The sequence below is a fragment of the Solenopsis invicta genome, chromosome 7 (genome assembly GCF_016802725.1).
Source record: "Solenopsis invicta isolate M01_SB chromosome 7, UNIL_Sinv_3.0, whole genome shotgun sequence".
Classification (NCBI taxonomy): Eukaryota; Metazoa; Arthropoda; class Insecta; order Hymenoptera; family Formicidae; genus Solenopsis; species Solenopsis invicta.
In genome coordinates, this window is record NC_052670.1 from 7573792 (window position 1) to 7599772 (window position 25981).

The following is a 25981-nucleotide window of genomic DNA, read 5'->3' on the forward strand; positions in this document are numbered from 1 at the left end:
CCCAGGTATCAGGACATTCTTCTCCCAGCGGAATCTGATTTCCTGTACAAATTCGTGCCAGAGCTGGGCCAAAGCGGTTGCACCGCCAAGATTGTGTGTACAGTGCGCCGCGACAATCGACAAACGCCACACTAAACTGTCCATTGTGCACGTCTTCACGCCCTTCCACTGGTCATCTTCCACGCCCGTAGTGATATCGTTGTAGGGAAATTTCTGCATGAATTAAATTTGTAATTACTAATTGCATCTACACATTCGAACAGATTTTTCACAAAAAAAAATTAATTGCCAATTTTAATTATTTTGAAAATATTCGGGATATTTTCATGCTTTGAAAAGATATGCTTTACATATATACAAAAAAGAGACAAAATTATTTAATCGATAATCTGTTATATTTCAAAAATAATTATTAGTAAATTAAATCAATTATATATCTCAGAACTAAATTATTATGTTATAAATTATATTTTTATGACAGTTACATAAAAAATACTTCTTCACTATTATGAAATTTAACTGCAGTTGGTCCTTTTGACATAAGAACTGTTCGTCTAAGACAAAGCATTAAAATTATATTGAAATTTAAACGTACCGAGTTTTCATCTGCATCCGGGAAAAGAAAGTAAAGTATAGGTAGCAATATTTCTTCCGAAATTGGACCCTCAATGTTCTTATTTTTTTTCACGCTTACTCTGCCAACAACGGTCGAAATCGTGGGTATTCTGGACTCGGTCAGCACATTGAAGGCCGAACTCAGCATATGTTCGTCATCGTGAATGTAAGACGCGTTCTCACCCAATAGTTCCACCATGGTCTTCTGATTGTTGCACAAATGCAGAAAGTCAGTCATGTACTCGCCGAGTAGACAGGCTGGCAGAGCTACCATTTTCACTTGCACTGACCATTCGGGAGCGAGTTGCGGTTCAAGATCCGAATATCCTTCGCTATCCACTACTACATTATCTGACATTTGCGGCCATGTGACGAATAAATGAAGTTCCCTGAAATAATGAAACATATATTACGCTCAAAAACTTGTTGGCAATATTTATAATAATCAGGAACATAACATAAAGTTATTAATCTCAGAAACACTTTTATATAGAACCAAAAAAAATTCTCTCTATTGCTTTATTCCTGATGACAATATATTCATTCTAAGTACCCAACGGGATCGAAAGTCGCTCCAAAGGGAAGTTTACCCAATTCGGCCACACCTAATGTTTCTCCCTGCATGAAATCGAAATCCGGAGGTTCTTGTGTCCAAATGCTATTAGTCCAATCTTTCAATAGATAAGAAAATCTAGCAGACACCATTACGGAGTCGAGCTTTACTCCGACACCCTCCCCAATTTTCTGCTTAAAAAGAGCAAGTAAACCTGTAAATAATACCCGTCTGTAAAATAATTTTTTCATTTTTTCCTACAAAAATTGCAATTAGAAATAAATATATTAAAATATAGATTGAATAAAAACATAAATAATACATACCGGTGAGATATCTACAATGTGGTGGAACCTTCTTTAAATGTACCATGTCGAGATTTACACAGGTCCCTTTACCAGCACAGCATCCAAGATACATTTTCTGCCAAGGTTCCTGTACCTGCACCAATGCTGGTATGTAACTAAAATGCATAAAAAAATCACAACAAAAATGCATAAAAATATTCTAATGTCAAAAATATAATCCAAAATTGTGTGGTAAATCAGCTACCTACCAATTTGCATTGTTAGTTGCAATTGTTAGTGAACTGAGTACAATCTTGATTCGAGTCTCATCCGTTAAATTTGCTTTCCGAGCTGGTAATAAAACAAGGAATTCTCTTACACCATAATAACGAGCTATTTCCATGCAATTATCATCAAGCTTTACAAAATCATTGGATATGTCCAAAGCATCCTTTTGACACTGTAACCCTTCTTCTTCACTTTCCTCCTTCGCCGCATCCTCCTCTTCATCTTCCTTCTCTAACTTGTAGTGTTTCAGCAAAAATTCTACATCTGAAGCATATATAATTAATCATTAACAAAGGAGTCTTAAAGAATAAAAAGTAACATTTGAAAGATAGATAATATGTAATACATAAAAAAGTATTTCACAAAATTTTGTAATATTAAATCAATAGATATATAAATCTATATATCATTGGTATTCAATAATTTGTGCATGTTTCAAATCACATTATGCACATGCAACATATGATTCTTAAATCGGAAAATGTGTTTTACGATTCGTATAACAAATATTCATTTAAATCTCTCTTATCAAGAATGTTTTTATTATAAAAAATCTTTTGATTATTATACATAGATTTTAGACGTTCACATGTCCATAATGTTTCGAGTAACATATTTTTTCAATCGCATGAAACACGAACCTGCGAAGTTCAGCTTCTCCGAGGCTTCGTGCCACTGACAGTTGACGAAATCTCCTGGTTTGAGAGGACTTCTAACCTTCGTATGCGGCAGCTTCCATTCGTGCATAATCTCCTCGAGTCGCGCAATGAACACTTCCCATTCGGAGACGGTGGTGAAATCGTGGTGATAAAAGTCCTCGATCTCCACGTGATGCATCTTCGACGATGCTACTTTCAATCCAAGTTGGCAGTATTTACATCTGTTAATTCGCGAATCTTCGCTTTCTCCTTTTCTTGTGGATGTCCGCACTTGTTGGTGCGCGGTACTATCTTCTTTTAAATTCTTTTATACAACGCAAATTTCAAATTTACGTTAAAATATTGTATAGTAACCTTTCAATCCTCTCTTCATCAGAGAAAATGTCCTGCAGGTCTTGTATGAATGTACGTACGTGCTTGACGTTTGTTTGACTGGCGACCACATCAGCTGATCGTCTTCGTGTTTGATAGTTCTTCTTACAGATGACGTTCAAATCCATCTCCAGTACGTGGCGGCATCTGGCAGTTAAAGACTTTTAAATCGAGAAATTTGAATATGATAGAGTAGAGGAAACAGAATATTAAGAATATATCATTATAGATATATCAATATATAATAATTAAACAATAATTATATATTAACATTTAACAATAATGATATATAATAATTTAATAAGAATATATAACATAAGAAAGTCATGGAAATGAGAGTGAACAACTTAAAAAATATGTGACTATCATAAAAATATCTTTCAAATACTTAGATATCTTTTAGAAATTTTACAGTTATCTTCAATAAAATCTTTTTAGCCAACTTTTAAAAGTCTTTTAGATGTCTTCTAGCAGAGTTAGGTAAATTAATACTTTTTTAACTTTATTATTTAACTTTTAACGTTTTAATTATTACCTAATCCTGTCTTCTAGAAATATCGTTGAAGATTTTTAATAAAATGTCTTACAAGTAAATTGTACCTACCTAAGTGTTACACTTTCATTTTGATGAGCTTTGAATATGTTGAAATCTAAGTTAAAATAAGGGACACATTTTTTTATAAGTGCTTGTATTAAGGTAACGGGGAAATACACTCTTCAAATTTAAAGGGGGAAGAGTGTGTGTTTTATTTTAACATAGATTACAACATATTCAAAGCTTATTTCAAATTTACTTATCAAAATCGGAGTGTAACGCTTGAATTAGGTTTACTTGTACTACATATCTACCTCGACGTTTTCTAGGCATGGGCTTACCGACCCTAATTTTTTATCTAGTTTTCGACATAACTAGATCTCCTTATCTCTTCTCCAGCTTATCGCCGCGTCAAGCAATTCGCGCTATCGATTACGTAATACTTTTTCCCCTGCCAATACAGCCATCGTACTTCAACGCCGTTATCACGTCGCAACGTGAAATTTCCGCGACACCGATTTTGTGGCGCTCGAGGCTTCGATACTTAACCTGTCAATATACCTTCGCCGAGGAAAGGCCTCGCGCCGTCCTCGCTACATCGAGTAATTGTGAGATCGGAACAGCTTCAATCAGACCGCCACTTTCGCCGATCGTGCTTCTCGCACGCTGGCGTCAAAATTTATTTTTATATGACCACGGGGACCCGCGGCGAGGATTAGAAAGGGGAGAAACACGCGCGCGCGCGGCGGAAGCCTGCTGCGCAGTGGCGCTCAAACGGCGAATTTTCCCCTGAGAACGAATCGGCGACCGACATCCGGTTCTGTCAAATATAAAAAAAAAAAGGAAAGACTTCGCATTTGCCGAGTGTCCCGTCGACTGCAATAAGTGCAATAACGTATGTATTTATCACCTGTTATTCCGATAACTATATGAAAAAAGGGAAATTATAATCATCGAAAAAAGAGTTTAGTAATAATAACCAAATCTGTGATAATTACTAAGTTTCAATGAAATAATTTCAATTAAGTGTTTGGTCAATACAATTAAACATTTAATAATGTTATATATTATAATAAAATAATTATATTAATATAGTAATATTATTAATAATATTAGTATCCAGGAAAAAAATGTTTATGTATAATTATGTATTTAAATATAAATATATACCTATAATTATGTATGACAAATTTTTGCCGGGTATTACAACAGTATTACGTTTAATAATTGGTTGGTTATTGTTATTATGTTTTGTTACTTTTGATATAATTATTAAATGTTATTAAATATTGGATTATATTAATCTAATATTTAATTGAAATTATTTCACCAAAGTTTAATTATTATTACCGTACTCTTTTTTTAGTGTAGAATTATATGTGAAAATTGCTTGAATTTAAAGAGAAATAATATTATTTGCAAATCGTATCGCGAATCGGGCGCGAATCGAATTTCAATTTAAATTGAGATTTGAAACAGCACTCTTGAGACGAACTGAAAATAATCAGCGATATTTCAAGTATAATAAATGTCATTTTTAATTACATTTTCATTATTATTTAAATATATACAAGTAGAAATGGATAAAAAGAAAAGTGTAAATATTTAAAAAAAAAAAAATGATTACAGTAGTTTAAAAAAAAGCCATCCAATCTTAAATATTCTTCTATGTAAGCAGAAAAAAAGTATATATTTTTAAAGAATAATAAAACAGTTCAGCACAGTTTTATTTAAATCCAGGCTGTTCTTCAAACTTTTCGATTACATTTTACAAAAATATATCACAGAAAGTAGATTTGATAGAAATGCGACTAGTTCTATTATTGTCTCAATAGTCACGGTCCGTTCATATTTAAGTAGCGCGATTACACATACGAGCGGGTTATGCGTAAATGATAATGCGATGATAATAACGAGAAGGTTGCGCAGCACTGACGAAACGGACGTGCGGCATCATTGGCGTAGACAACGCTTAGCAGCTGACTGCAATTGGGAACACATTATCAGAACTCATTATGGAAACCTTGCATTCTACAAAAAAAAAAAAAAAATGAAGTAATATTCTATTCACAAAATTATATTGATGTTAATTTTTTTATAGTACAGTTTTCGTAAATATTCCGTATACAATTTCGCATTGCAATTGATTACTTTTTTGTTCTTGTTTTTTAATTTTTTTTAAATATTAGTTTGCTTCTTTTAATCGGTGGTTCTTTTAATCGAATCTCCTTCAAGGAAGCAGAATTTCCCGGAAGTGTGCGGCTCGCGCGGTGTCTTCCGCGTGGGACCTTCGCAAATCAACATTCGCGCGCGTTTCGACTCGCATCGCGCCAATGCCGAGGGTGATGCGTGCTCTCGGCGAGCGAGAGGGCTCGCTCCTCGCTCGGAGACGCGGGAGACGCGCTTTAGTATCCCGCCTGCAGCCTCCCGGTACTACGCGCGCGCGCGCGCGCGCATGCATACACGTCGTGCTTTCTCACGGGGAAACATGATCCTTCGTACGTGGCGGCACGCGCCGCGAATGCCGCGATCCGCGAACGGCGTGAAGGTTGCCACCAAGACGATGACGCTGCTGCGCGTCGAGACGCGCCGATCTTCACGTGACTCGCGCCCGCGAGAAGCGTCGCGCGAGAGGTTCTCGCGGCCGGCGATCCGCACACGCTGATTACGCGCCTTCGATCAACGTGGGGTCGCGAGGGCGCGTGAGTTACTCTCGTGGATGAACGTTCACGGCGAAACGGTATAGTATCGCGCTATTTGTAGTGTGGCATTGCAAAATACAGGATTGAGGAGCGAAACGTGTCCGCGACGGAAATCCGATCGCCGCGCGAATCCCTTGCAAACTTGCAGTAATACGATAGTGATCATTTTGGTATCTGAATCCTAATAGCAAGACGACGTTATTCGTCGTCACTTTGACGTCAACGTGACATCTTTGACGACATCAAACGGCTTGCTACCTAGGAATTACGGTTCCAATTTGCAGAGAGATCAAATCAGAAAGATATACGTTGTTAAGTCCTATTATTTGAAAATGGAGCGATAAGATTTTACCGTTACTGTTGTATTTTTAATCGGTGCTTTGGTACTTTTTCTCGAAGAGAAATCGCGCTAAATTATCATAGTTGCAGCCTGCCCTTTTTGAATTTTTATCGTACGTTTAACATGTTTGTTAATTATACATTCGTGTATTTATATACTATTGTATATTTATCATTGTCACAAACTTCCAGAGTTATGCCTTATGTTTAATGCAAATGATGAGTTTAATATTCATTTGGCTACATGATAATAAGTCTTTCTTCTAACATTGATATTATGAATTGTCAACTCTTCTAACTCTGCAAATAAGAAGTACCGCGTCAATAGCCGCATGTGACACAAGTGCAATCATCAATACTGTCTGTTGTTTGTAATTGCACTGTGCCATTCTTCTTGCATGCAAAATGAAATATGTTTAATTTAAACGGTTAAGAAGTAAGGAAGGAAGATAATAAGTACAAACGTTACGTACAGAGCTAAAATTAACGTGTTTTGTTGATATTTCTCTAAATAGAACACATTGTTATGAATTCAGAAAGGATTTATTTTTAAAAATTCTTTATGAATTAGCGTAATCACTTTTCGAAATGAACAAAAAGTATTCTTTTGTAAATGAAAAGGAGAACTTGGAATTGATGACACGAGCAAATTCTTTTTAAATGCTAAAGAATGTTTTTAAATACGAGGAGACAAACTCTTCATTTTCTCCGACAGCTATTTACAGAGCATTTGCAAGTACAACGCAATACAATGCAATGCATATACAATGCAATAGATTAATGTACAATACAATTTATTCCTCGCTCTCTATTCTTTATATATTGCGTTTTAAAAGTTTTATGTCCTTTGCTCCTTTTTTATCTCCATAGCAGATTATTACATATTTTAAATCCATTGTGTAATAACGTTTTTGCCCTTCGCTGGTCTTCCACCTAGCTATCTATTTATCTACCTATATATATATATATATATATATATATATAATCTTATTGTCTCGTCAAATTGTACAAATTCTATTATTTTGGCTACTAGTAATTTGGACGACCCATTCACCTATCCTATATTATATATTAATCATATTAATCATGGTTAAATATGTCAATTTTTAAATACTTTTAATCAAATATCTTTTAAATAAATTAAGTTAAAGCCAGTGATTTACAAAAATTAATTTAGTTACACATTAAAAATTAGATGAACAAAAAATCAACAATAACGAGCAAGTTTGATATTTTATTTGTAAATTTTAAGTTTACATAAAATAAGAAATATATGGAAATGTATTTTTATGGGAACGTATTTTTTCTTTAATAAATTTTTTCTTTTGCATAGACAAATTTTTAGCTTAAAATCTTTACATTTTTTAGCAAAAGATTAAAGTTTACGTTGAGGCCGGATATTATTTTTTGCAATAAAATTCTTTGCATTTTTCGGGGAGGAAGGATGCTGTAGATTATATAATGTTATTAAATTAACGAGAAATTTAATATTATTACATGTTATTCCGACATCATGCAACTGTGTTTCAAGTTCGATAAAAATGCAGTGTGCAGTTCGCACATACGTCAGAGATTGTACAAATTTATTATTCAGCATTAAGATCCACTGTCATTGATAAGTTGTTTAATTTAATTAAATTTTGTAACTTGATTAAATTTTTTTAGTTTAATTATTTATGTATTTAAATATATAAATAATTAAATTAAAGTTCAAATATTTTATATATTCAAGTTAAATACATGAATAAATACAAAAATACATGAATTAAAAAAATTTAATTAATAAATTGAAAAATTATTCAATTTAACAATTTTTTTCTCAGTGTAACACCTCTTGCTGCAAAAATTAAGAATTATCAGCAAATAATTGTAATTTACATTTTTCACTAATGATTTCATTCATATCGTTTATGTACAAACTCGAAAACAAAACACAATAAAAAAAAATTTATTCCGTTAATTCAAATAATTAAAAACAATTTTTTCTCTCTTTTATCTGTATCCTCAAGTTTGTGGGACTGACGTGACGATTAATTTTTTCAAAAATTCTTGCCATAGCGCTCGATTATTGCTTGCATCGTGTAATATTAGACATCGCCTTCCTTCATTCCGTGTTTCGTAAAAGATACATTGTCGTTTTCACAGGTGTGCTTTTCGGCGGATTCATGATGCAATACCGATCGGAACACTCGTAAGACGTAGGACCTAAGGTGGGCGCAGTGGCGCGGGAACCCAGGGAGCATTCGCCAATGAAATCGGAAGAAATAAGTTGCTTGAGCTGCATATGATATTTTAAAAATGCAAAATATTGTGAAGAAAGTGCGTCGGACAGTGCTCTCTACGAGAGTTTGCACATTGAATTTGTGTCATTTTTATTTAAGTGATATCGCCGAACGTGTGTGCACGTGAAGCGACGGCAAAAACCGCAACGTTGATACGGCGAGAAGTCACTTGCAAAAAATGTTGAATCTCAGTGCGATCAGTGTCGACATCGTATTATTCATCGCCTCGGCGAGGGATGAGGGAGACAGTGAAGTATTGATGTAGCAAAAGTTGCTCTGTATTTCCATCGCGTTCGCTCTCGGCTTCTCCGTACCTCCGTACCTTCGGTGGCGCGAGAAAGGGTGGCGGAGGAGGTCGTGGATTGTTTTGGAGCCGGTACGAACGTAAATTTCACGAGGCGAGCGTACTCCGCGCCAATGGGCGCGCGTATTCGCGCGCGGCCGCCGCTGGCGTCGCGTCGGTTCGATCGCCGCGCGAGCGAGCGGTGAATCGCCGTCGTTGTCAAAGGGTAGGAGGTGGTGGTGAGCCGCTGAGCGTACCGGCAAGCATCAAGTAGCGAGTAACCGAACAGCAGTTCGGCAATTGCGGCCCGGCACGTAAGTCGCGCACGTGTATCCATCGTCTGAGACGCTCCTTGCCACGTGGTGATACGCGCGCGCGTTCTCTCTCTCTCTCTTTCTCTTTTTTTGTCCTTGTTCCGCTATCGCTTATCTTCCTTGGCTTCCGCTTTCCCTCCGCCTTGTCCACGTGTGTCACCACGTTTTACGCACTCGTGGTAATGCCCACGCGGCACGCCGCCGCGGCAACCGTTGCCCGAGCTGCACTCCGAGTCGTCGCGTGGAAACGCGCGCACGTGCTCCGATTTCGAAAAGCGCTTTGATTCCGTGACGCGCGCGCGAAAGATGCCGGACAAGGTAGCGCCGGCGGAAAAGCCGGTCCTGCGACCCGACGCGACTCAACCGCCAGCCGTAGGAGCCAACGCCAACGTCAACGACGAGGGCGTCAAGCTGAAAAAGGAGCTAGGTCTATGGGACGGCGTAGCGATCATCGTCGGCATCATCGTCGGCGCCGGTATCTTCGTGTCGCCCAAAGGCGTACTTAGAAACAGCGGCAGCGTCGGCCAGGCCCTCATCGTATGGATCTTCTCCGGGATCCTGTCGCTCATCGGAGCCTTATGTTACGCCGAGCTCGGTAGGTGATGAAATTTTTTGAAACGGTTGCTCTCTGACGAATAAGATTCAAAATTCAAATTGACGCGCTCGACGGAAAGAGAAAGGTGGGGTCAGGACCGGTTCGATACACTTGGACGTAAGACTGGATTCTAAAAGAAAGAGGCGCATCTTTTGTAAAAATAAATATGGGAAACATCAATACATCAAAGACAAACATATATTAACTTTTTTACATTATTGTTAAAAAAATATACGAATATGATGTAGTAATTTGCAATGTACTCATGTTTTGTTGTTTACAATGAAAAAAATTTGTTAAAGAATAATAAGATGTTATTACATTTTAAACAGAATTGGGTAAGTTAATATACTTTTCTAACTAAATTAAGTTAAAGTTAACGACCTATAAAATTAATTTAGTTATATGTTAAAAATTATATGAACACACACAAAAGACTAACTTCAAAGTTACGTTAAGATTAAATTAAATTAGATGAATTTAAAATTAATTTTGAAAAGAATTATTTATATTAAATTAGAAAGTCATAATTTTTTAAAGATAAAATTTCAGTGTTACTCAGAAAAAGTTATAAAATCATCTCAAATAAATATAATATTTTATTTGTAGATTAAGTTTTTATAAAATAGCAAAGAAATATTGTTTTTTTATGTAAGAATGCGTTTTTCTTTTATAACATTTTTCTTTTATATAGATCAATTTTAACTTAGGAAAAAAAATTAAAAAATTAAAGTTCTAAAAATAACTAATTTAAATTAAAAATTAAATTATTTGAAATTAACTAAGTTAAATTAAAAGTTATTAACTTGTTAAGTTTATTAAGTTTTAACTTTTTAATTAGTTATTTTTTAACGTTGATTTTAAAATATAATAAATTAAAAATAAGATGTTATTAGTGTATATTACCGTACTACAACATCCTGACTATAATTGTTAATATAACAAAAGAATTATGAAATTTTTATAAAACATCAAAATAAAATATTTTGTCAAAATTTTTTTAACAATAAAATAAAGTAATTGATGTAACGTATTTTTCCCTGTTGACATTATCATTAATATACATCAAAAGGAAAAAATATATATTAATTATTTTACTTTATTGTTACACATATAATAAATATAACAATTTGTAATGTACACACAATGTTGTTTCAACAAAAAAACTGCAAAACTTTTTTAAAGATAATGTGTTTCAAAATATTATAAATTAAAAAATAATGATTTTGTAGTAGCATACAAACAAATTGTTATATCATATATTATAATTTAAATATATATATATATATATATATATATATATATATATTTAAATATATGTATATTTTTTTACGATAATCAATACGTATATTATATTTTTCATCTTTGATGCATGATATACTAAAGACATTATCTTTTAAAAAAATTTTTTTGTTGTAACAACAAGACATGTGCATGTTGCTCATTTGTTATACATGATATGTACAAAATAGTTAATATAATGGATGTAAAGATTTTACTTTGACATACATCATTTTAAATATCTTTTGACACTTATGTTTTTTTACATACATGAAAAAAATGGAGTAATTTAAAACATAAGAAAGAGTAACATTCTTTTTCAAATCACTGTTTTAAGTTCTTTACAAATTAGCATAATCAGTGAATCTTAAAAGAATTCTTTTTATTACAAATTTCTTTACGAGTACAAAAGAATTCCTTTTTCTATGTGAAAAGGGCTTGGAATTGAGGATATCAAAAGAAAGGTGTTTTAATTTTGTAAATTGGAAATTAAAAAAATTTCTTAAATTTATTTGGATTCTCTTTACTATGTAGGGTATTAATAAAGTATTGCTAAATATATTTTTTTTAATAATAATTTTTTATATGAAAATTGTTTAAAACTGTCTCAAAAATTAATGTATTTAAAAATTTGTTACTTTTCTGTATTTTAATTTTATTTCTGCTCTTGGTCCATTTTCTAACATTTCAGATATCTTATTTCTAAGAAGTACATGTTGTTTTGCTTACTTTAGATTCTGTTTTGTATACGATTTTTCTCGTACGTGATTTCTTTATCTCTTAGTCAACGATACTATTATGATGTAGTTGATACCGAATAATGATACAGTTTATATGCGGCACGTGGCGTCAGCGTGCTGATGCTTACATACTCATGTGATATCTCTATAACAATGATTCGCTAATATAACTTGAAAAAGAATGAGTACAAATTTCATAAAGGATGTTTTCAAAGAGAAACAATAGAGAAGATAATCATCTTTGATACCTGCATTCTTAAACCATAAATTTTATTTTGCAAAATTACAGTGAAGTTTTACAACAAATATATAAAAAGAAAAAAAAGTTTTAATAATTTTTAAAAAATTATTTTTGCTAAGATATATTTTTTTAATTACTATAAGTTGTGTTAAAAAATCAATGTAAAATTAATAATTTTTGTCAATATAGGGTAAAGTCGCGTTATGGAATAAATTCTTAATATAAGGTAGCGAGGTTTCTGTTTTATTAATAAACGCATATGATTGGTACCATCATAAACTTATTACTCTTGGGGTGAAATCTATTCAGTGGAAAATTCATTATTAGATCATGTGTGCAGTTGTTGAAAAAAAATTTTTTGAAATTGGATGTTGTCAAATTTTATTGAGATGAGCCTTAAACCTTTTTTATTATAAAATAAAAAAATATTTGATAATAAATTCTGCATGTAGTGATAAAGTCGTATTAATAGAAAATACGGAATGTGATGATTTGCTTAATTATAAATATTAAATTTGGTGATCTTGAAATCGCAAATGGAACCGTGGAATTTGTAATATGAGACACTCAAAAATCCCTATTTATTATTGCATATTCTGATTTTGAGAGCTTTCCAAAATGCTATAACGAAATTTTTCATTGAAGACTTTTGAATTATGAGGCTTGAAGATTATAGCTTTCAGCATTAACACTGAGACTTTAAAATATCATTAATAAAATTGATTTTGGAGGAAAATATTACGTACACCCAGCGACTATGATTCTGTCTACGTAAATTTTCCAAATTGAGAAGTCGCTATCTTTCTACATACTCGCAGTTCATGATTAGTGTAACGACTAGAGCTTATTGATTGTTACGTTAATCATAGACTGTGAGTATTGAAAAAGGTAGTGACTTCTCAGTTTGAAAAATTTCTCCATGAACATAATCAAAATTGCTGGGTGTACAAAAGTTTTTGAGTATTGAAAGAGTTATATGATTGGTCAACTAGATTTTGAGTCTGAAGCCTAATTTAAACCTAGTAATATTCAACTCGATAAAACCAATTTCATTAAAAAAACCTATGTATCTCATATTAGTGTCTCTTTTTCTTGAATTAGCAAAATCGGCAATTTTGACAAAAAATTTCACATACAACAAACTATAACTATTATCAATTACTAACTTTTGACGATGTACATAACTTAAATATATTTACTATAATTTGGTTATAAAAACAAGAGTTCATGGTATAAATTAAATAAATTGTAGGCATTTAAAAAAAGGTATCTTGTAATAGGCAACTTTACTCTATTCTCGTAACAACGAAGAACCTTTAAATTAAAATTAATATAAAAAATATGATATTTTGTTTACTCGTTTTCTTGTAAATTCTTAATCTAAAAACCACAAATTTATATCATAAAGTTTAATTCTTATTTGGAGGACGAAAGTTTATTGAAATCAGCTGTTTGCGCTTGTAACAACTTTGTTGCTAGTCAAGCAATTTCTCGTTATCTCGTATTTTTATCTGCTGATAAAAAACATCGCAATCAAATGCATATTTCAAGTACATAAAACATTTGTCAAATTTAATCGCATATGTTGTAAAATCGCTGTTTTATTTCCTTTAACGATACATGTTATATATTTAAAAAATATAAATTAGTATTTTGTATTTCTCGACAAGTAGGTCATTCATTTGTCATTGATTTTTGTGATTGAATTCAAATCCGCGATCTTGCGCTAATATATTGAAGGTTGGTAATGAGAATGTTGTGATATGTCACGTTGTAAAAAAACGCGCGTGCGCGAAGTTTATTAAATAATAAAACAATATTATCATTAACAACGTAATGACATGTCTTGAATAAAAATATGCTTATACAAATGTTATTGTACTATCGATATTCCGTTTTTGATATCATAATGTTAGTATTAATATTTTTATATTTTATTTCCGATATTATTGCTCATTGCTTGTATGCGATCGCAAGTGTCTTTAAGATGCTCTTAGAAAAATGTAATTAAGTATTATATTATTTTATTTTTGGCACAAACAATCGCAATTATAACTTTAATTATTAATTTTGTAAAATACTAAGCCGATTCTCGATTAATTTACATAATTACAAGTTTACAATTAAGAGAAAAAAGAGAAAAAAAAGATGTGTAGAAAACATGAAAAAGGAACGGAAAGACTAAATCGATAGCAAAATTTAGGTCGCGGATCCGTCGATGAAATAAAAACCGTGAAATCACAAAACCGCAGAATAGACGTATGATAAGGTGCATTGTATATTATTAGGGTTGATTCGCTCGAGAACAAAGTCGATTCGTGTAAGTTCTGCATATTAGAAATTAATAAATGCGATAACGCAGCGGGACACACTTATGCGATCTGACCCTTGACCTGATGATAATTTAAACAACGTGCGTGGCTGACTATCGATGACGAATAATAGTTGTAATATTTTCCGAGTTTATTAATGAAGTTCTGTATAAGTACATAGATAATCATAGAAGGCATAATAATGTAAAGCATAGGATTCCATTATCTTCGTGTTTACCATGTAGGCTTACTTTTTTATGTTAATTTATTTTTATGTTAATTTATTATTGCATATTTATCTTTTTTTATTTTGAAAAACTTGTATTTTTTAACTTTTCTCTTATTTTTATTTTTCTTTTATGTACATCTTTATTATCTGCTTTATGACATTTTAATCCTTTTTTAATTTAGTAGTCTTCCTTAAGAGAGATATGGTTTATCGTCTGAAATAAACTTCTACCATCAGATTTTCCGTGATTTTTTTCCGTTTAAAAAAGAATTAGTTTGCTAAATTGATAAGAAAGAATAGATAATATCTCTTTCTTTTTGTATCCATTTAGGTACGATGATCCCTAAATCTGGCGGCGATTACGCGTACATCAGCGATGCCTTCGGACCTTTACCGGCGTTCCTCTACCTCTGGGTGGCCTTGTTCATCCTGGTGCCAACGGGGAACGCGATCACGGCACTCACGTTCGCACAATATATACTGCAGCCCGTATGGCCCGGATGCGAGCCACCGTATGTAGCAGTGCGACTACTTGCTGCCGTGATTACGTGTAAGATGAATAAATGTTTTTCAAATAATTTTTATAATTTATAGATTTTATAGTAAAATATAGAAATATAGTGTAACAAAGTAAACGTCGAATAACTTTCATTTTATAAATAGCTCGATTATTTCTTTTCAATTGATTATGCTAATGTGCAAGCTTCTATCAACTGTACCTTCTGCTTATTGTTAGCTGATCGATATCTCTCACAAATTGCAAACACTTGCATCAATTGTTATAGATATTACGTGATTCACATGCAAATGTTTGTTGGACCGGCCAAAAGTATTTTGACGCACGTGTGCAATGAAATGTAACAATCGCGTGAAAGATTCACGCGAAAATACGCATTGCACATTTTAAATATAGTCCAGAGAAACGTTATTCATCGGATTGTTTTCGCACATGCTACTGTACGTGAATGCAGCGAGCGTAACAATGGCATATATATGGCAATTTCACTGTTCTTTCGCGTTCGCAGGTTTGTTGACTGTCATTAATTGCTACAATGTCAAATGGGCGACGAGAGTGCAGGACATATTCACCGGCACCAAGATCTTCGCCCTGTTAATCATCATGGTGGCTGGTTTATGGTGGCTCTGCATGGGCCACACAGAGAACTTCCAGCATCCGATGGCTGGCACCAATACCCAACCCGGTTACATAGCTCTGGCAATTTATTCCGGATTGTTCTCCTACTCGGGCTGGAATTATCTCAACTTTGTGACGGAGGAACTCCAAGATCCTTACAAGTAATTGTCGTGAATTTCATTTAATTCATAATATTCTACTTACTCATCAAATGCAAATAAATACTACGCAACATACTTTTACGTAAGCATTAAAAGCGCAAACAGGAAATTAAATAATTTTTAAATTAATAACATTATATTCAAATATACGGATGCTCAAATGTAGTAATAGAACAATCTATGAAATTTTTAAACCTTTTTGTGATTTTTAAAATTTGTACCTTAATAAGAGAGGAGGATAATATCGGTCATATTAAGTATTTACTTATTTTTAATAAAAAATAATACGTTGTGCTATTAAGATTAAAATATGATTGTTATTTACTTTTAGAGAGAATGTGTCTTATATATTTTATTAGAAAAACGTATCGAATAAATGTTTGTATTTTATTGAAGCGTATTTATATTTACAATAACGAATGTAAAAATAGAATCTCGTAGAATCTTTTGCAATAATTAGTGTTTCTATTTGTACAGGAATCTTCCGAAGGCGATTTGTATATCACTGCCGCTGGTGACAGTGATTTATGTTTTTGCGAACATCGCTTATTTTGTCGTACTCACGCAGGATGAAATACTCGCATCGAATGCCGTCGCTGTTGTAAGTACATTTTTATACGATAATAACGAATGTAGATGTGGAAAATTGATTCACGATTGGTTTGCTGCCAAATGATTGCGCTTGTATACGAATATTTTATCGTCAAAAAAGAGAATAAAATATAGATTTTTTATAACATATAAAAATAATATAAGTTTCTCTTGAAGAGTAAATTTTATAAAAAAAAGAAATTTAAGAATTTCAGTTCACGCAACTTGCTTGTCTTAAATTAGTCATAGCAATATTATATGTTGAGCAATAAAGGGAGGTGAATGTGCTGGAATGATCTCTGCTTCCATGTGCGTTATTGCTTTCCGTCAAAATAAGAAAAAACCGAAAAAACTTACTCGACACAAATCAGTAGATTATACGGTATCACGAGAAGTTGATCTAATATAATCTAATACAAAAAAATTATAACGCAATCTCTCCCGCCGTTACGTTCCGCTATGATTGAAATGCCGCTCCACTTTTACGTAGAGTTAAATCGGGGAATTTCCTTTCTAGACCTTTGGCGATAAACTGCTGGGCGTTATGTCGTGGATCATGCCGTTCTTCGTGGCATGCTCGACTTTCGGAGCGTTGAACGGTGCGATCTTCGCATCGTCCAGGTTGTTCTTTGTCGGTGCTCGAAACGGACACCTCCCCACTGCCATTGCCCTCATTAACGTCCGCAACTTGACGCCAATGCCATCCCTCATTTTTCTTGTAAGTATCGTATGTGAAACGCAAATGAAAAAGACAAATAAAAAATTATTACTTTATAAACTTAATTATGTAGAATAATTAATTTTATTATATTACATAGAATTAATTAACTTCTGCTCTTTAATTTTTTAAAATTATAATTGAAATGTTAGTTAAAAAATAAAACTTTTTATTTTTGTTATATTTTTTTATATTTTACATAATATTCTTGCAAACAAAATGACGTCAAATAATGTTTTATTGATATTTATTAAAGATGTTTTACTGTACAATAAATTGAAATTTATTGAAATTAAAAAATTAAAGGTACTTTTTTTCTAATCAACAATAAAAAATTTTGATCACAAATTTCCGAATTTTGGTATAATGGCTTTAGAAAAATAACTCTATTTTGCAGCAATTTCAGATATATAATTTTTAAACAAGTAAAAGAAGTGAAGCCAAATAATTTTTTGCATAAATATTTATTAAAGTTTTATACATATAAATTGATTTATAATTTGTAATACTACTTTTTTATTAAATTGGCAAATATGTATTACGAAACGCAATTTTACCAAAATCAAGAGCAGATAAAAAGTTAAGTAACTTTAAAATAGAATTACGCTCAAATTTTATACACAGATATTCAAACAGATATTCAAAATTTATAAAATAATGAAATTATTAAATTTTTGGTAATGTTTTGAAATGTGGTATATACATCCTTAAGATATCATTTGACGTCATTTAATCGATAAGTGTTTCACGAACGGAAATTAAAATAAATAAATGTTGCACTTGTTCAATTTTACGGTAATTAATTACATAAGTAATTACGCTCGCCTTAAGTGTCATATGACATCTTAATGTAAATGTATTTATTTTTTGCATTATTTTTATCATGACTGATAATTCCTTAAGTATTATTCCGTTAGTACGTTATCATCATGTATATTTGTTCATTAATAACATTCGTCTGGCGATAACGGAAATGAGACGTGATAATGATTCACGCAGATATACGCAGATAGACACCTCTAATTTTAATTAATGTACATGATTGAGTTACAACGATATTGCATTTATCATGAGATTTGTCTGTAGATTTTAATACGATATATTTTTGTATTTATATGACGACACAGATACTTCAACCATATTATGAAAAATTGTGTTTATATGTATTGTTAATTACTTTATAGAATATAATAATTGATATAAGAATGTTATATGTAATTAAAATCTAGCTAGATAAAACTAACAGACGGTCATATATAGCAGGATGCTAGTGCTTAATAATATTTCTTATGTGATTCTATATTTTCTAATTCTTGAAATTCAGGAGAAAAGGGGGGAACTTTTTGGCTTTATTATTATAATAGATGCTTGTTAACAGTATTATTAAATTGATTATTAATTTAATACTGTAATTTTTTTTATTATTCTAATTCAAGTAATTGTAACAATTGCATTTCGAGACTAAAAGTAACGGCGCGTAGAACTAGGTTTGGAGAACTAGAAAATGTATATAAAATCAGACATAAGAAATATTATTAGAACTAAGATCCTGCTATGACTGTTGTCGACTTTCTTTAGATTTCAATTATGATATACTTTATATAGAAACTTTTGCAATATTCATCTCTTCGAAAATTTTTTTAGACTTCTTAATAAGAATATAAAAAGAAAAAGTTGTACATCTTTTAACTAACGTAAATATTTTACCTGAGAGATAATTCATCTAACATAATCTCAAAGAATGCGATTGATTCATTTTACGCCTTATTATACTCGATGTTGAAATAATATGCGCTTCGCGCGCGATAATTCGGCCCGTCCAATTGCCGGGAATAGAATTAATTGACGTGTATAAATCGGACCCCGCGAAATTACATTAAAGCCGGGCGTCTTAATGAAATAAACGAAGCCAGCCAGAGCAGCGATACACGCAGCGGCACGCTACTGTGCAACTCGACATTTTGATTTGCGGCACATTAATTGAGAGCGATAAATTGATCCTTTCATGTCGCTCTCTGTCCCCGTGTCTCTTTGATAATCGGAAGTATACTCGCGATCTCCATTCCTTTCTGCGAACGAATTAAGAGGATCGACCACGTTAACCGCGCTCAAAGTTACGTCATATCGTCACGAGTAATGTCAAACGTGTTTACTATTCATTTTCTGATAGAGATATAATTATTGGCAGAGATTATAATTAATTCTAAGACGGGTCGTTTTTTAATTTTTTTAATGATAGCTTTTGGGGACCTAAAAATTCAGTTAATCTAGAGATTTTACATCAAAATCTACCTTACATGATTTGAAAAAAAAAATTTTTTTTTTAAACTTTATATAAACAAAATATCAATTTTAGTTTTTTATGCAAAATTAGATCTTGGTTTAGATCAAAGTATTAAAGCTTTTTAATTGTCGCGATTCTCAATCAGTTCTAAAAGCGCCGATACGCTACACGCGGAGCAATTTTTCTATTCTTGTCGGACTCCAATTCCGAGCGTTAAACTATAATTTCCGTTTCTAGTGCATTATCACCCTGGTGCTCCTCATCATAGAGGATGTCTACGTACTAATAAATTATGTCAGCTTCGTTGAGGCTCTATTTACTACACTCTCCGTGTCTGGTCTGTTGTGGCTACGTTACAAAAAGCCCGATCTCCATCGTCCGATAAAGGTATGCAATTTTAGTATTCAATTTAAAAAAATATCTATATGCTAATCTTTTTATTTTTCCATTTAAGCGCACGAAAGTGAAGTTTTATAATCCATATTTTATTCTCCAGGTTTCTATAATTTTGCCAATCATCTTCTTCATAATTTGTGCATTCTTGGTCACTTTCCCATGCTATGTCTCACCGTGGGAAGTAGGCATAGGCATAATCATAATCCTATCTGGCATTCCCATGTACTGTATCTTCATCGATTGGAAAGCAAAGCCTGTCTGGCTCATCAATGCATCTCGTAAGTTGTACGCGCCAACTTTCTGCCCAGTATATAATATTGCAATATTACGTACTGAGCAGGTTGGAAGATTGTTGAAACAATTAAACAATACGTAATCATTCGCGTTTATGTAAATATATATATATGTATGTATGTATGCATGTATGTATGTATGTATGTATGTATGTATGTATGTATGTATGTATGTATATTTATATGTATATTTATATTTATATGTACATATATGTATATGTCTATATTTATCATTATTACATTTTTTGTGCAGATAATTTCAACTTAATGTGCGCAAAACTATTCATGTGCGTGGAAGAAGACAAGACAACGTGAGTATGCAAAGCTCGCAGTAATCATTGTGAAAAATTTCAAATCTGTGGCATCCGAATTTAAGAGTGCATTTCGCACGCGTCGTACTTTCTCTTAGGTAGGTAAAATACATTGTGAATATATAAATACAATGTCGATCATAGTCGTCTACCAAACGGCCACATGATTGCACAAGTATTAACGATAATAAGTAAACGAGTGACACTATACTGTCGTTGATAGACTCAATTTTTATATTCGACATATACATATATATATTATTACGGAAATACTTTTTATACATATATATTTTCGTGATATTTATCGTTTAATAAATAATAAGTGCCTGTACGTCCCATTAATTGCTATAGTCTATTAACATGTAAATTGCATTCAAGTGCCAATTCTTGATACTGCCCGGCGTATTCAAAATATATTTTTTAAAGAGCTATTTAAGATAAATATTTAATGATTACATAATTTGTACACGCACTTGCCACATTTTTATTGGCCATGTCGGATTACACAGGCATAATATAAAATAATATAACTATATTTATTAAGGCATAATGTAAAAGAATCCAGCAAGGTTATTAAATTATATCAAAAAAACTGGTATAATTTCGATGAGTCCAATTTTTTAAGTACTTTATGTCAATTAGCATTTAGACACAGAATTATTTACGAGAACTGTCATCATTGTATTTAATCATTCAAATTCAGCGAAATTATACTGTTTTTGAGTCTCGAATTGTATATATATAACGAAATAATGTAAAGTCTGTACACATTGCACGTAGTTAGAATTAAAAATTTACAAAGACTATATAAAGAATTATGTTTTGATCATGAATTATACGTACAATATTATCTAATTTTGATAATTAATCTCAGACAATTAATTAGTTTGAATTTCATTTTTTAATGGAAAAAGAAATTCTAAAGAAGTGTAGATCTTTTCTTACTTTTAATTATTTAAAAAATATATGTATATATATATATACACACAACTTCTGTTTTAAAGTAATCGTCTGTACAATTTTTATTGATCAATAACACGTTCACAGTTCACTGATCTTGAAAATTAAATATTGCGAGCAAAATGGCATATTTAAAACAAAAACTAGAATGTTTATTTAATTAAAAAACTGTATCGCTTCTCGAAATGTATAAATGGTATTCTCATTTTTGAATATTGAATGCATCGAGTATCATTGCCTAAGTGATATTTGTATTTTAATCAGATAACTGCTCAAGTATCGATAGGGAATCATGGGAATCATCTGTGAAACAAACTGTATTCTAGAATGACTGATCATGTGCCTTATACGTGAGCAATTAGATTACATATTCTGTAAGACAGAATAGAATATTTTGTACAGAAATTAAGTTGTACTAATGGCATTAATAAGAACACGATTAACAGATACGTATGTATGTACTATATGTCTAAAGGAATTTATAGAGGCAAATAACACAAAAAGTCTTTGAATAGCAACTTTATTCCAACAGATTTGATAAAACGGCGTTGTAAATCGCTTTTAAATATAACTTGCAATTAATTTACAAGATGTTAACGAAGATAGGAAAGATTAGCACTCATTTGTGCTGTACATTTGTATTTGTTATTCCTAAATTTCTAAACGTAGAATGTGTGATGTGTGGTGGAAAAAAGATACAGTATATATATATATATGCCTGCCGTCAAACTACTATTACTACGGCAAATAGGCCAAAAGTACTGTTAATATGCGCCGGAATAAGACTAATAACTCATTTCTCATGTATTTGTAAATATTTTATTTATATTTAACTTTTTCTCATCTGCGTGCAACTTTACCTTTGAAAATCTTGTACAGATATTACTTTTCGGCGTCATATTAAAGTCAATCATTTAAATAATTAACTGGGTCTCTTATTAATCTAAATACGCTTCATGATACGTTCATTCTTGATGAACTGCAGCGTCTACAGTCGCGCGAACCTTCGCGATTAAATATCAATCTGAAGTTTTGCAAAGTTTTGCAAAGACGTTAATACTTCGAATTTGGTGTATTTATTTGGCACATACAAATATATGTCCAACATACCGATTGTATGTACAAAACTTCTGCAAATAGTTGATCGAAAAACATAGAAAATTGTTTATATATAATAGATATTATGTTATTGGGTCTAGAAAAAGAAATAAATTATTGTAGAAGCTCATAATCAAGATTTCTATTTCCGCGGAAAAATTTGAACGCAGATATTTTTCCTTAAAAAATTTGTAAACTAAAACTTTACAAAGCGAGAAATGAGCCATTCTATCTAGTCATATTTTCGTTGTTTATATTTACATATTTCATCGGTTTTACGATTATTTAACAGTAACAGTTCAGTACGCATATTATTGAGCAACTTCTTTTCTTTATTTATTGAAATTAATATGAAACAGAATATTTTGTTATGAGCTTCCAATGTTCAACAGATAAATCTTGTAAACTTTTGCCGTTTAAAAAAACGTGAATAAAAATAACAATTGTAACAATTTCATATTTGTCTTAATAACTAATTTGGCATAAACGATATAGATGTATAGGGAATTTCAGAAGAAAACTTCAAGATCTTTAAAGAACACGTATATCTTTTTAATATTCAATTAGTTTTTAAAAAATCACAATGGCGTAATACAATATAATCAAAGTTAATATTCTTATACTCAATAGTTATTTCTTCTTGCAAAAAGGCTAATTAATTAAATTTAAAAAAATGGGAAATTTGTTTAAAAATCTTGAAACTTTCTTTTCTTAGATTCCTACGTATTTTCATTACAAAAATTTAAAAATGACTAAAAAAACTTCCACGCGCGCTTTGTTCACCTGACAAGCTCGATGTACTTCCTGGTTACATCTGCTTGCGCATTCTTCTTGCTGCAATTAGGCAACAACAAAATTACTCTTTGATTTTCTTAATGCAACAAAGAAATTATTGCCGGCACTTCTGGAAAAATCGGAAAAAATCACGTCGGTTCGTGCGCCTCTTCTCAAGCAAGAAACACAGATCCCTTCCTTTCCGCTTTTTACGATAAAATATTGTACGATCAGCCTTCAGCGAGCGGCGGCGTCACCCAACCGTACTTCTCGTGTGTCCTCACTAGATTTTTGAATGTCTCCTCAGCCAATTGCCGATTGTACTCCTTATTCGGTTTTGGCACCCTCGCTACTTGTGCCTGTTGAAATAAAAGCTTTATATAAATCTGAGAAGTCGGTAAGTACAAACAGTCAGTAATCCATTTTTTTAATTGGAGCTTTGTTTTCTTTCACAAATAATAAGATAAAACCCAATTTTTTAGAACTGATTGAAAAAAAACCATACAAAATTAAAATTTCTTGTGTTTTATTAGTGTTATAATTTGCATAAAACAAATGTAATACATGATATTGTATCATAGTAATATGTTATATGACAATACATATATCATAATCATATAATTTTTATAATACATAATTGTGTCTGAAGAAAAATGAATTATTTGACGCAGATTAAAAGAATGCTCACCTGTCCCTTTACAACGCTGGCCGCAAACTGCATGATCATCGACTCAACGCTATATGCGCAGCACCATCCTCTCGGCGTGAGTAACTCCATGCAGATAGCACCGCCGTGCATCACGAAGCCTTGATCGATCCTCGGCGAGATTACCCTCATAAAAGGTGGTGCAAATGGGAATTCCTTCGGAAAAATCACGTGCAGCAATATGTGAGGTATCTTCAGCTCGCGCATATCGGCCGCCAGCTTGCTGTCCGGGTCAATTTTGTGTAATCGAACAAACCACTCGAAAACATTATCATTGACTAACTCCACGGTGAAGGCAGAGTCGCTCCGCTGCGCTCTTTGGATCCTGTTAAACTCCTTCATTAGTCGACGCAGACCGATGTCCTTGTCGCAGGCGGATTTGCATTCATTGTTGTCCTGTACAAGTAAAGCCTGGTTTGAAATTCTCACAGGCTACCTCAGAATATCCAAAGTCTGACTGCAGAACTAATAGGCAAAGAAGCTATTTTACGTTTATCCATTGAAGAAAAATAGTAATCAGATTTTCTTCCCGTGATTTTATCTAAAGTGAACGAATTGAGAACTCTATGCACCTTTGCGGACTTTTTTGCCTTGAAAAAACAATTGCGATCGGCATGAGTGGAATCTGGATTTTCCAGTATCGGTCCATCCACTGGAGTGACGGCATCTGGACGGTGGTGGCGATTTAGGAGTCTCCTCGATGGTGAATTGGTTGAGCTGCTGGCTCCTTCCGGCTCGGCTATCTTATCGGAAGACCGGAAGAGCTTTCGAATTGCGGCCACCACTTTCTCCTTGGATTTCGTGGACATGGTGAAAGTACCGTGCCACTACTTTACCGGATCTCGCTTCTCTACGTTCAAAATATTTTTATTTGTGAGAGATATTTCCAACATTATCTCACGAATAAAGTTATAATAATTATTGATACTTTTGGACAACATGGCAAAGAAAAAGAATTAAAAGAATTTATATACCACAAAGGAAAGAAATTAAAAGTACAATACTAAAGAGTATATCGTAATTATAAAATATTATTAAAAAATAAATTATTTGAATTATAACGGAAGATCAAATAAAAAAATATAAATTAATTTTTTTACATTATTTCTTAGATTTAATTTATTAGCAAAGTATACAATAATTCATACAGAGTGATTCTTTCAATTGGACATTATAAACTCTGGAGCACATCTCAATTAATTTCCCAAATTACATGTACCCAAATTGCCATAAACATTCGAATCGTAACACGTCTTCAGAAAATGATACTTTGCCTAAATATTTTATTATTTTGGACATATCTTCCAAACTCATTGATAATTTATTCATCATATTGTATTTTTGATTGTTTAAAAATACTAAGATTTTTGAAAACATTTGTCAAATGTCTTTGGGAAATGTTCTCTAAGTCAGTCTCCCTCAAGTTACCAAATTATCTATTTTCACTATTATCTATTTTTAAGAAAATTCGCTGATATCAGGTTTTATTTTAAAGTCGCACGAGAGGGTGTGGAGTGTTGTCGGTCTTTCGATGGAATGTTCGACCACTCGAAATGCACCAAATGCTATCGATTCACTGATTTACAATCTATTATCAGACTCACCCATTCTATCATCGGTCCTGTATCGCTTACGGCTGCCAGACTGTCAACGTGTGGCTGTTGTGTACTACATGGGTACACGCGAGAACGGCAAAGATGCGACCGCTGAACATGGCGCAGTCTCCACCCTCGTCGAACCACCAATCAACGTCAGCCACGGGAGAACGAGCGAAGGGATAGACTGGGATAGACCAGACGCCGACGTCAACGACGATAACCGGCGCTACCGTCGTGAATGGCACAGTCGGCTCCCTTTTATCGATCCAATTTACATGACCGATAGCGCGGCTGATAGCACGAACTACGCGCAAACGACAAACGCTTTT

The 25981-nt window shown here is 32.6% G+C and overlaps 3 protein-coding genes across 3 annotated transcripts in view; 1 reads left to right on the forward strand and 2 right to left on the reverse strand.

The window, feature by feature from the left end:
- LOC105205414 (rab3 GTPase-activating protein catalytic subunit) overlaps positions 1-2580 on the reverse strand; it is a 32188-nt gene extending 29608 nt beyond the window's left edge. Inside the window, exons 1-6 of the mRNA XM_011174778.3 lie at positions 2385-2580; positions 1725-2007; positions 1495-1631; positions 1169-1382; positions 596-1004; positions 2-213 (exon numbers count right to left, since the gene is read on the reverse strand). Of these exons, the coding sequence (XP_011173080.1) occupies positions 2-213; positions 596-1004; positions 1169-1382; positions 1495-1631; positions 1725-2007; positions 2385-2580 (1451 nt within the window). The remainder of the gene's footprint in view (position 1; positions 214-595; positions 1005-1168; positions 1383-1494; positions 1632-1724; positions 2008-2384) is intronic.
- Positions 2581-5715: 3135 nt separating this feature from the next.
- On the forward strand, positions 5716-23023 carry LOC105205422 (Y+L amino acid transporter 2). Its single transcript, XM_026136882.2, has 9 exons — positions 5716-6049; positions 8496-9824; positions 14959-15177; positions 15653-15923; positions 16401-16524; positions 17032-17232; positions 19754-19903; positions 20013-20190; positions 20459-23023. The coding sequence occupies exons 2-9, from the start codon at positions 9536-9538 to the stop codon at positions 20518-20520; spliced, it is 1494 nt and encodes a 497-aa protein (XP_025992667.1). The 5' UTR covers positions 5716-6049; positions 8496-9535; the 3' UTR covers positions 20521-23023.
- On the reverse strand, positions 21981-25837 carry LOC105205415 (ubiquitin-conjugating enzyme E2Q-like protein 1). The gene is made up of 4 exons (XM_011174779.3): positions 25659-25837; positions 24627-24904; positions 24037-24450; positions 21981-23707 (listed from the first exon to the last, which is right to left on the reverse strand). The coding sequence occupies exons 2-4, from the start codon at positions 24861-24863 to the stop codon at positions 23579-23581; spliced, it is 780 nt and encodes a 259-aa protein (XP_011173081.1). The 5' UTR covers positions 24864-24904; positions 25659-25837; the 3' UTR covers positions 21981-23578.
- Positions 25838-25981: the final 144 nt, after the last annotated feature.

Excerpts from the sequence above, each read along its gene's own strand:
- LOC105205422 (XM_026136882.2), top strand. The coding sequence starts at position 9,536 with ATGCCGGACAAGGTAGCGCCGGCGGAAAAGCCGGTCCTGCGACCCGAC. Across the intron at positions 9,825-14,958 it reads CTTATGTTACGCCGAGCTCG|GTACGATGATCCCTAAATCT; the intron begins GTAGGTGATGAA and ends GTATCCATTTAG. Across the intron at positions 17,233-19,753 it reads TGCCATCCCTCATTTTTCTT|TGCATTATCACCCTGGTGCT; the intron begins GTAAGTATCGTA and ends TTCCGTTTCTAG.
- LOC105205415 (XM_011174779.3), bottom strand. The coding sequence starts at position 24,863 with ATGTCCACGAAATCCAAGGAGAAAGTGGTGGCCGCAATTCGAAAGCTC. Across the intron at positions 24,451-24,626 it reads AGGCAAAAAAGTCCGCAAAG|GACAACAATGAATGCAAATC; the intron begins GTGCATAGAGTT and ends TTACTTGTACAG. Across the intron at positions 23,708-24,036 it reads CCAGCGTTGTAAAGGGACAG|GCACAAGTAGCGAGGGTGCC; the intron begins GTGAGCATTCTT and ends TTATTTCAACAG.